Source organism: Podarcis melisellensis (genome assembly GCF_964234715.1).
Source record: "Podarcis melisellensis genome assembly, chromosome: 1".
NCBI classification, from domain to species: Eukaryota; Metazoa; Chordata; class Lepidosauria; order Squamata; family Lacertidae; genus Podarcis; species Podarcis melisellensis.
In genome coordinates this window covers 48,245,639-48,258,081 of record NC_138528.1, presented here as the reverse complement: position 1 = coordinate 48,258,081, position 12,443 = coordinate 48,245,639, and the positions used below count along the sequence as shown (strand labels likewise).

Genomic DNA, 12,443 nt, shown 5'->3' with positions numbered 1-12,443 from the left:
ACATGAAGATGATTCAGAATCTCTGAATTATATGGTCTGAGTAGTTTACAATTCTTGAGCTAAAATGCTTTCATTTTCTCTTGTGGAAGAAACATCACTATATTTCCTTCAGAAACAAAGATATTTTTAGTAATGAGTTATTTTATCTTTAGATAGTTCACAGAATCTAATTTAGAGATATTATGGCATCTAGAGTTTGATTTTGCAAGTGGCTATTAATAAAGACTTACAATTTTCAGCACCTCTTACGATCAAAGAACCAAACACTAATTATATGTCTTTGATACAAGCTCCTTTGTTACGGTTGCAGCGTAGAGCAACACTAGTTAAGGTGGTGTCAAATTTTCCAAGAAGCTAGGGGGGAAATGCTTTGTCTCTAGAGAATTTCAGAAGGTAAATGACAACTGAAAGACAAACCTGAATAACTATATTTTTTCAAAAGATTTTAAACCTTTTTTTTTAACAGTCACTTTATGGTCCTTCAGAGTTGTAGTGTGAACACTCCACATATTTGTTTTAATATGTTGCTCATAGTTTGATAAACCTCAGTATTTTCTACTGACTTGTCAGACATTGTTACTTATTACATGTTTCCTAAGCTAAAATTTAACACATTTATCACATGTTCATTTTTCTATCTATGCAGGTTTACTTTGCTTCCTTCTTATATTCAATAAACTAAGGTCTGTGTGCTATTACAAGACTAAGCCTAGCATGGTAATAGCAAATCTTAGCTATTCAGCTACACCTGCTCTGCTTCAGTGTTCTAAAAAACAATCTAGCTCGTTCTTCATTCAGTAACTTCAAATTATGCAAAATATGACAGATTATGTAACTACAAATCTTTCACACATGTCTAAATAATTATGGATATGTTTTGTTAAATACATCTTGTTGTGTGGAGGGAGGGCTTATGCTTTTAATTAAACAATTAAGACTGTTAACATTTAAATCTAAATGATAGCTGTTAACTTGCCTTGATTAAAAAATATAAGCAAACTGGACAAAACTGAAACTTAGTTTGAAGTGGCTCCAATAGGAAATGTCACCACTTAGTAAGAGAACTCAGTTGGTTAAAACTGGGGATGAGTGGATGGTTTGTGTGTCACTATTATTCCAGGAGTTGTTCTGCCTTATGCTTTTCTCTGTCTGAACTCTAGTTTAATTTGTTTTGAACACTTCTTTTTGGAATTAGTGCGTGTGCAGCAATTTTCAGGTGTTTATTTATTTACACTTACTGATGTGCATAAGTGTATATACATATTGATTAAGGCATTGGCCAGGAAGGTATCCTGATGAAGTTATGCACGTGCACATCAGTAACCAGTAAGAGTTATGAACTTTAAAATGTTTCAAATTACACATGCCATGTATAACAGCATGAACAAAGTCTGGTTAATGGTGGGTTGTTAATTCATTGGCGCTGTTCTGCAAGTGAGATAAGGTAACTTGGAGCCCCAAAATCAGAAGGGAAATTCAGATGGCAAATTGCCCAAGCAATCCTAAGTTTAAAATAAGACATCAATTGCGGGTTTCTTTAAGTCTAATAGATATTATAGTTTTTCCAATGACTCAACAGGGATTCAAAGAAAAATATAGGTATTTAATAGGGTAAAAGCACAACCTAACATTTGCCCATATAGCCTATGGTTCTGAATGCTCAAGAATAAAATCTATTTCTTTCTGAATACGGTAGTACAGGTCTGCAGCTTACAAAATAAGAAAAAAACTTTAAAGTAGGACTGTGTTGAACATTAGCACTTTGGATTTCATTTTTCTGTAGAATAAATACATGTTTTTCACCATCCCCATCAAAATGATTTTGAAGTGCCCACACGAATTCTAAAGGGGCATGATAGGAGAAATTTCACAACCATGGTCTGGAATAAAGATACATTGTCACAAAATCCCTAAAAGGACAGACTTTGTAGTTACACAAACATAATTTCATACTGAGCAACAGTTTTTGAGTTTCCATTAGATGACAGCAATTTCTTAAATCTTGCTTTTTCCACCTTGATGGGGTAGGTGTGGGGATGCCATTTGCATCTTCTACCTAAAATGTATTGAGTCATCTCTGCAGATGATACTATATAAACTTGTGGCAGAGAACAACACTTCTATAATCCAGATGTTTTGCCATTGGTAGTTTTGAAGCAATTAATCTTTTTTCTTTCTATATGTCTTGAGACTATTTTTGTACTCCTGGATTTTGTTAGACATCCAAGGCACACTGATAAATTATTTAACTATTCAGGCTTCTCTCTTCTTGGAAAGAACCAGTTGACTGATTTGTGCAGACATTGGCTAGAATCTAGTGGGAGGGGCCCCTTTGTAAAAGTCACTTCCATTTTCTTTGAGTTGGTAAGCTTGGCGTGTACATTTGGAATCATCAGCATACATGCTTGGAATAGAACATTAACACAAGGAACTTTGAATTGAGTCCAATATGTCCACCTTGTTAAAAATGTAAACAAGAGTAATGTGATGCAAGTTGCGGGGGGTGTCTTAAATTTCACATATACACTTATGGGGTCATACAGTGAAGACGCTGACCTAGTGTGTGGCTGCACTGTTAGGAAAGGAATTGAAAATAAAACTTCCAATATCATAATGCTGTTATACAAAACTATGGTGCAGCTGTGTTTGGAATACTATGTATAATTCAGTTTGTCTCGCTTTCAAAAGCATATTGTAGAGCAGAAAAAGGTTCAGAAAAGGGCAAACAACGTGATTAGTGGGATGGAGCAGCATTTGAGGCTTTTGAATTTAGAGAGAAGTCAACTTAGAACTGACATGGTAGAAGTGTATGGTATGTAGAAAGTTGATAGAGAATTCCCCTTCTCATAACTCTAGAACTTGGGGACATCCAGTGAAGCTGAATGTGAAGATTCAGGATGGAGAAAAGAAAGTACTTCTCTGTACTCTGAACTTCATGGTTTGCGAGAGCGACCAACTAGTTGCAAATATATATGTTGGGGGAGGGACTACCGCAAAGATTATTGGAAGATATTAGCTACCCATTCTAGTCTAGGTTCAGGACTGGTTTGGGGATAGAATCAGTCTTGGTTGCCCTGGTGTGTGACTTTTGTTGTGAGAGAAAGAGACAGAGGGAAGTGCGACCTTGCTTCTTCTTCTCAATCTCTTTGAGGCTTTTTATATAAACAGCTGTGGTATCCTTTTAGACTGACTCTGTGGGGTGGGCATTGTTTTACAGTGGTTCTGTTCCCATCCCCAGGATTTGTTCCAGAGAGCATCATTGGGCAAGTGTTCTTTGGCCCACTGTGTTTTACACTGTGGTGAGGTTCTGCAGGGCACTAATTTATTCCTAATGCTTTTTGACATCTATATGAAACTGCTAGGAGTGGTTATTAGGGGATTTGGAGTGTGGTCTCATCACACTGTTGATGACAATATAACTTATTTCTCCATAAGGTATGACAGTGCAGGAACTGGTATGATGCTTGGGCACAGTGGTGGGCTGGATGATGGCCAATAATCTGAGTTTGAATCTTGATAAGGTAGAAGCTGTGTGGGTAAGTAGTTACTGGGTCCAGGAAATAGGTCAGTTGCCTGTTTGGATGTGAGTGCACTTTATCTGAGCAGATACATAACTTGGGGTTGGAGGTACTACTGGAAACCTAAATGGCTTTGGTAACCAATAGTAATTCCTGCCAGCTACTGCTAGTGTAGCAGCTTTGGCTGTTCCTAGATTTGTATACGTTAGCCTACAGTACTGCAGGTACTGGTAACCGCCAGACTGGATTACTGCAGTACACTCTGTGTTGGGAATCCTGGAAGCTACAGTAGCTAATGTGGAATGTTGTGGCAAGGCTGTTGAAGGTGGTGTGTTACACTTGTGCTGGCAAAGCTGGATTTGGCTGCCATTATTCTACTGGGCCAAGTTCAAAGTCTTTCTGCTGTGCAATGAAAGAGTGTGTTTGACTTCTTACTTTCTTCTGCAGCTTCAGCTGTCTATGCTGAATTGAATGATATGGTTTTTTTTTGGGGGGGGGGGGTTGCAGAAGACAGCACCTAAAAGAAGGAAGTGGAAAACTGCTGTTCAGTTAGTGGAACTCTGCTCATAGTTCCTAAGATCTGGGGCATCACCTTTCTATGTTAAAGCTGCCTTATTCTGTTTTTGTTTTCAGTCTAGTGTGCAAATAATGGCTATTATTATTATTACTATTCATTTGAATGTACTCAGTTTTGAGTCGTGCCTCCAACTCCAGCATGACTTATTGTGTATAGGAAAGCACAGTTGCATTCCAGCATAGCTGAGTTATGAATAAAATTAAGATTGAGGAACACCAAATAGGTTCAGTGGCCCTTGGCCACAGAAAATGTTGCAAGGCTTAAGAAATACATCATTAGAAACAGTTGTAATACACTGGGTCAATGATTACAAAAGATAAATGTCTCATTTCATTATGGTTAGAGAGTATGACACAGCCTGTGAAAAACAGAATCTCAATCTGCAGTTTCTTGTTTTCCCGACTGTGCTTAAAAACACTTTGGCTCTGATCCAGTTAGCCCTCTTATTCATATTTTTTTGTCCTGGTTTTGTGCACGTACAGCAGGACTAAAGTATTCCTGAGCAGCATTTCCCTCTGTTGAGTGCTTCTTCTGGCACCTTCCCACCCCAAAGGAGCTTCCTGTGCAGTATATTTTTTTTATGGGGGCGTGCTACTTTGGGGGGGGGGAGAAAATAAAAGTAGTATTGCATACTGTTTGCTCTAATACTTCGCTTCAGGTTGGAGGAAGGGCAGGACATAAAAATCTTGAATGAATGAATATGTGTGTGTGTGGCTAACAAAGTGCTGGGGAATGGTGACCAGGTGAGAATATAGAAACTATTATCAAGCACATACACCTGGCAGCTTATTTTGCTGCCTCTGTTGCATCCTTAAGTAGCTGGCCAGCACTAGTAAGTTTTGGGTAAGGGGCTTGAGAGGGTGGAGGCAGTCAAGCTGCAGACTCTCTTGGAGAAAACTGATTTCTGTACAGATTCAGACCTGACTTTGAGACAGAATTGGTTTGATGTTTGATTTGATTTGATATTTGTGTTCTACTTTTGAAACAAACAAATTATTCAAACAATTAATACAATTCAATGCAAACTGATAGTGATTTAAAATATCAGAAATGGTTACTGAGCACCAGCCTTGCTTTGGTTGGCATACACTCTCTGGGAAGCTGTTTTTACACCCAGTGCAGAAGCACATTTCCAGGAACAAGATTTTTCATAGTTTTCAGTATCCACTTTTTTTACCCTCAAAGAAAGAAATCAATCACTTCTGTGCTCTTTTCAGTGTGGTGGGGCAACAGATTCCATAGAAGAACCAAATAGTCTATGAAATGGCATCCACCCCCTTTGTCATTCTCTCTGCTGCCTTCCACATGTTGGGAGCTGAGATTCTATAGTGGGATGCTTGCTCATGTACAACTCAGAATGTTGATCTTCTAGGGTTTTAAATTGTGTAGGGAGCCTATGAGTAGAAATGCTCCACTCTGCAGAAGCTCAGCTATATATAACAAGTGGAGTGAGTAGCAGGAGTGACGATGTGACAGAACGATACTAGAAACTATAATTTTTTAATAGAATGTAAAATATTGGAAAAATGGTGAAATAATCCATAAGCTTTGTTCTCTGCATTTTTAATTTTAATATTTTTTCACACAAAAATTGCTTCCTACTGTGCCCAAAACTACTTTCTTCAGGAAACTGCCAGTGCTGATACACTTGCAAATTATTTGCCAGTGATATTAACATCATGAACCACCAACAAAAAGTAAACACACATTGAATACAACTGGTAAATGTAATTTGAGATATGTATAGAAAAATTATATGACATATCTCTGGGAGAACAAGATGCTGTAAAATGGTGAACTGAAAAAGTGAAAAAGTGCAATACATATTTTATGGGTGTTCGCAAATATTACGTTGCATATTTTAAAATAATTTGTAGAAGAAAATTTCTCTGATCTTTAAATGAAAATCATTTTTCATGCATACCAACTATGTATGTTAATAATTGCAATGAGTCATTAATATAGTTTATCTTTGTATATTGTATATGTGTGTGTGAAACTGTACTTAGTTTTCTGCCTTTATCTATTACATGCATTCATAATAGTAGAGCCTCTTTGGGTGATAGTATGATCTAGTATTCAGTGGAACAAGAACATTACAGTGAAGTTCTCCTCTGGGCTGTTCTCAAGGGCATTAGGAAATGCTTGCTTTGCTTGATGTTTACACACTTGCTTGAGTGTTAAAATAACATTCCATACACCATGAGACTTACAGGTCTAGCAAGTTAAATTGAAAATGCTGGAAACATATTCCAAACTTGCAAATTGTTAAGGGAAAGCCTTGCTACAATTGCTATTCTGTTCAGTCTCTTCCTTTAGCTGCTGGAAAGAGCACTGCAGAACTGTCCTACCTGCTCCTCCTAGCTCTAAGGACCAGGGGGCAGCTGAGGCAGCACAAAATAATCTCAAAGGAACTTCACAGTCACCATTTGTTCTCAAATGCCAACATTGTCCTTGGTGGAGTGAGCTCAACCCTCCACCATGCAGACAACATCTTGTGCGAGTTTGGCTCTTCTTATAAGCTTCTGATGGCTCAGAAGCTTGGTTCATACAGAGGCATGGTCTTGCTTGTTCATTTTGTGAGGAAAATTTGATAGTTCAAGTAACCCTGGGGGTAGATTTCAATATGACTGCCACAGTTTAGCAGGATTTGAAAGTGCCAGAGTTTCAGATTTCAACCAGAATGTTGTTTTCTCCAAATGTCAACAGTAAGTCTATGAATAATGGAATCTGGGTATAGTACTTCAGCTGCGGCCTAGATAATGCTGAATAGAGGCTCTGTTGCATCCCCTTTTATTCATACTAATCCTCAGTAATTCACTATAACAGTTATGTTTCCTTCAATTAAAATAGCCCATAAAGTAACCTCAGCTGGAGACTGTACCTTGCTTCCTTAACACATAGACCAGGCATGGGCAAACTCGGCCCTCCAGATGTTTTGGGACTACAGTTCCCACCATCCCTGACCACTGGTCCTGTTAGCTAGGGATGATGGGAGTTGTAGTCCCCAAACATCTGGAGGGCCGAGTTTGCCCATGCCTGACATAGACTATAGCTCTTCCCCCCAACTTCCTGAATTTTGCATATACATTTTTTTTCTTTGTAATGAGTAATATGTTTATGCTTGGCTTTGAAACATTGAGATGTAAGAAACACAAAATGAAATTCAGCAATTATCTAGGTCATTTTGAATTTTAATCTTATACTCTGTGGGATTGGTAGTTTTGTCCCAGTTTTCTGTCATCAGCAAATTCTTTGTGGCCTGGGGTAAGAACAGGTGAAATTAAATGTTCTGGCAGCTGCCGGGGTTGGTAAAGACATAGCTACCTACGGAGACAGAATATTGGCTAAAAAGTAGGCAAAGCTAAGTCACCAGCAAACTAAAAAGCTCAACTTGATAGAGTCTATAACAGGGGTGGGGAACCTTTGGGCTTCCAGATGTTGGTCTCTCATCAGCTCCAGCCAACATCATCAATGGCCAGGGCTGATGGGAGCTATAAGTTAGGAAATCTGGAGGGCCACAGGTTCTACACAAATGTGTGAAGGCCACTCCCAGCAATATTCTGGGATTTTTTTTACTGCCATAGTACTTTCCACCCCAAGTAACTTTTACCGTTAAAGTGTTTTCCTGACTCGCTCCCCACAACTTTAGATCTAAACAAGATGGGCATGTACTTCTTTTCATGTCTCCGTCTGTGTTGTGTCTAGTTTGGTCCTCAAAGTGTCTTCTCCTGTTTCAATAGTTTGTTAGGGTTGTCTAACTGTTCAGAACCAAATAAGTTTGCAGTATTTTAATTCCTAGATGAGGCATTTTCTATTCTTGGTATTCAGTATCCTGATTTTGACATTGTGTTTTTTCAGTCAGCATTGCTTCATATTAATAATCTTTAGAATATAGTAAAATAGTGCAGTCTTTTAGTAAAATTTTACTATAAGACCAACATCATTTAATTGATTTGAAGGTACTATACATGTGTAACATATTTTCATCTCTTGTATTTCTCTTTCTCTTTTTTTAGTGAGTGACAGTTGCTTCAGGAACCTTGCAGAGGATCGTAGTGGGATAAACCTTAAAGACCTCGTCCAAGATCCTTCTTTGTAAGTATCTATCTCAATGTATGAATAATGGATTTCTAATTGAGCCACAAATTAATAACGGATCATCTGTAGAATAAATAAACACACATAAAACCCAAACATTACCACCTCAATAGCTCAGGCCAGAGGGATGATTGTTTTCTCAACTAAGTCTAACAATACTCAGTTCCATGCTAAGTCTATAGGGAATAGGAAAATAAAATCTGATAACATGAACTTATTTTCCTCTCATGTTAAAATAAGTCATTAATTTTTTGTTGTACACTACAAGTGGAATTGCAACTGACTTTCCAAGCCATTAGGAGTATTGTGTGTTTTATATGTGTAAATCCAACTATTTCTATGTTTTCATCCTGTAACATTCCATCCCCAGCAATGGGTGTGACATAGCCGCTGTTGGTGGGACAGGAGAAGGTCCAGCTCACCTGAACAGCCAGTTGAAGTCCAGCAGGCATTCACTATAATTTTTGTAGTGGTTGCCATTTTATCACTATTTATTATTTTGATCTCTTGATTAATTAGCACTAAAACATTTTTCTGGCTACGTTTTTTAAATGAAAGAGTATTGTAGTGTTATAATGTTAATTGTATATATTAAAAAGGATTTTAAATAACCCTTTCTGGTCAGTGCCATTATTAACCAAGTTTCTAAAATAGTGTTGAGCATACAGCATTACTATTTTCTTAAAATAACTTATCTGTTTACCACTATTTTAGCAATCTGGATAATAAGTGGTGTATTTTTTTTATTCTGTAGCAAACTTTCAGTTTTTAAAAAGCTGAAAATAGAGAAAAAGATAACCACCTCAAAGGTATTGAGCTGTGATATCTTCACTTCCCTGATACATTGTTGCCTATGTGAAAGCCCACCTTTTTTAAAAGACAGAAGATTAGTACTATGCTACTTTTTTTTTTTTAGAAAAAGAAATGAGACTTTTTGTGGTCTGAGAAAAGATGGAAGAATATTAGGGTATGTGCAGGACAATACAATGATTGAATGGCAGTGTTTGGATGCCCCTCAAAAATGAGTGTAGAAACCATGACAATTAACGCTAAGGGCAGTAAAGGTAAAGGGACCCCTGACCGTTAGGTCCTCTCGCAGATGACTCTGGGGTTATCTTGCTTTACTGGCCAAGGGAGCTGGCGTACAGCTTCCAGGTCATGTGGCCAGCATGACTAAGCCGCTTCTGGCGAATCAGAGCAGCACACGGAAACGCCATTTACCTTCCCGCTGGAGCGGTACCTATTTATCTACTTGCACTTTGACGTGCCTTCGAACTGCTAGGTTGGCAGGAGCAGGGACCTGTCATGTGGATTCGAACCGCCGACCTTCTTATCGGCAAGCCCTAGGCTCTGTGGTTTAGATCACAATGCCACCCACGTCTCAAGGGCAGTATTCAGCTGCATTTTTGTGCTAGTGCAAGGGTATTTCCCCCACTCTCCGTCCCCCATGCTATCACCCAATCTGGTCTGCAAGGTTGGGGGAAACCCAAAACAGATTTAGGAGGTGCACAGTGGGAGGAGTGGTGGACCATTCTGCTGTGTAAAGAGGGATTATTGTACTGATGGAATGATCTGCTTAGCGCTTTGTTGAATACAACTCTAAATGTCTAGTGTGGAGGTACCTGAAGAAAAAAAGCACAAACACCTGATTTATAGGTTCTGCCTGCACTGGCAGAATTAAGCTGAATATTGTTTTCCTATAATTACCTTGAACCAGCAAACTTTGCCTAAAGTGTGAGGTTTAAACATTTTTATACAGCTCAGTAAGTGTTTAATTTTCATAATTTACTATAAAACAGGATTTACTTATCCTGCCTCTTAACAAAGAGCAATGTTTGCTTTAATTAGCTTCTTATTAAAAATATTTTTAGTGACTCACCAAATTTAAAATTAAGTTGTTAGCAATTTCTTCCCAAGACAGTTTTCTAGCCAGAAATTTGAGTTTCAAATGGGTGGGCTTGGAATTGTGGTGAGAGCCAAGTTTTGCCTCCATTTCACTAGGCCAAATGCACCTCAGCCATTGGCAGGATATGCAAAATAATATGCATTGATGGTTTTAATGAGGCTAATACAAACAAAACCACGCAGTTATTCAGCTATCCAAGTCTGAAACCTGATTAGGATTCTAAAGGTCATAACCAGAGTTTCAATTTAGGACTGGAAACACATTGGAATTTAGGAAACCTGTTATAGCAGGAACATGTGACGTTATTAAGGCACAGATAAAGTACCTAACTGGCACATTCTGCATCAATTTCAGTTTCCAAAGCATCTTAAAAGGCAGCCTCTTGTCAAGCATATTTCATTAATCAAATTGTGATGTGATTAAAGCATGTGTTGCCACAGCCAGATATGTCTCTTACAGAAACGAGCACAGCTGGTGTACCAGGCTAAGCCAGGCAAAAGCATACCTGGCCACATCCATCACTTGGTTTGTGGATTCAAATAGATCCAGGAACCACCTAGACCATAAACCTTACTTAATTTCTCTGTATGTATGTCTGTCTCCCTCCCATTCTCCTGTGGTATTTGAGGATGTGCTTGAAAACTGGTGGGAAAGGGTAGCTGGATTAGGTAACTGGTGGGAAAGGGTAGCTGGATTAGGCCTAGGAGGCAGCACCTGCTGGCCCCCACCCAGACTGATACTTTTAACAAGGCATTGCATAGCTAAAAGCCTGCTACTTTGAATGTTTCATTCCTATCTCATTGAGAGTCATATTTCATAATATTTCCAGTGGGGAGTTTTTGGCTTTGTTTTCATTTTTTAAAAAATCTACACGTTTTTTTCTATTAATTGACTAAGAAAGATTTTTTTCAGCTGTGCTTCTGTGACTTCAGAATTGTGGAAAAGCATATAAAAATAGCACAGAACATTTTAGTGCCCTCTGTGTGTCTCTTATTTTTTTCCCTCTGAACAGATGGGGAGAGAGAGGGAAAAAAGAGTAGGAAAAATAATTTTAATTTCTAATAGGAGGCAAGCCAGGTCAAAGTGTCTATTGACATGGAGAAAATGCAAAAGAGTGCACACCATCTGTACCCAGTCATGAATATCTTAGTATCTTTTCATCTATGGAAAAACAGAAACCAAGCCTGTAGATGGGGAGTTCTAAGCCCAGAATTTATAGAATGAGACTGAGATCTTACCTCAGAAATACTGTGATACCATTGGGCAGTCTTGATCCATCCAAAGCACAAACTCTGTTTAGCCTTTCCAGCAGTCCTACAGTACTACAAGTTCTAAAGTTTTCATCTCCCCACTTATAGCCATAATCCAAGAAGAATATAGACACACTGAAAAATATGACAGTGAGTGACAAATTAAAATGATAAAAGTGGCTAGGGATCCTGGTGAAAAGGAATACTTATAGTCATTTACTTACTTACTTACTTACTTACTTACTTACTTACTTACTTACTTAAAATATATGCACTGCCATTAACACATCTCAAGGCATTAAAGGTAAAGGGACCCCTGACCATTAGGTCCAGTCGTGACCGACTCTGGGGTTGTGACGCTCATCTCGCTTTATTGGCCGAGGGAGCCGGCGTACAGCTTCCGGGTCATGTGGCCAGCATGACTAAGCTGCTTCTGGCGAACCAGAGCAGTGCACGGAAACGCTGTTTACCTTCCCGCTGGAGTGGTACCTATTTATCTACTTGCACTTTGATGTGCTTTCAAACTGCTCTGTTGGCAGGAGCAGGGACCGAGCAGCGGGAGCTCACCCCGTCGCAGGGATTTGAAACACCGACCTTCTGATCGGCAAGGCATTACACAACAATAAAATCAGTTCCGTTAACATTTCACACATATACAATAAAACAGGAAACTAAATCACTGAGCATATCTTATTTAAGGTCCAGTAAATGCTTGACTTATTCCTACTCTGAAAGTTTGGTAAATGTTAGGGCTCAACCAATAACTGAATGCAGCACATTCCCATGCATGTTTGCTTGGAAACAGGTCCTACTTTGCACAATGTATCTTAATTCTAGGTAAGTTTTCAACCTTAGATTATTCCAGCAGTCTGGAACCATATTCAGCCTTTCAGCCATATTAGACCCACCAGGCATCTCCATTTGTCTCCAAAGCAATTTTGGGCAAAACACACTCATCTAGTTGTGGGTCAGTTAGAAAGATCTCTGATCTAAGCACTACCATGCCAAAACCAGAGATAACATCAGATGGGGAGAAATGTTGTCTTTTACTGTTAAAGAGCAGTCAGAATGATAGAATCATAGAATTACAG

The 12,443-nt window shown here is 38.6% G+C and overlaps 1 protein-coding gene across 19 annotated transcripts in view; it reads left to right on the top strand.

Annotated features, from left to right (window-relative positions):
- Positions 1-12,443, top strand: part of GPHN (gephyrin) — a 238,719-nt gene that overhangs the window by 24,294 nt on the left and 201,982 nt on the right. For 16 of the 19 annotated variants that reach the window (XM_081901116.1, XM_081901113.1, XM_081901109.1 and 13 more), the window contains exon 2: positions 8,115-8,193. In XM_081901116.1, the coding sequence (XP_081757242.1) occupies positions 8,115-8,193 (79 nt within the window). Of the gene's footprint in view, positions 1-8,114; positions 8,194-8,566; positions 8,645-12,443 lie in introns of all 19 variants that reach the window. The other 3 variants (XM_081901123.1, XM_081901119.1, XM_081901108.1) reach the window with 1 other exon arrangement.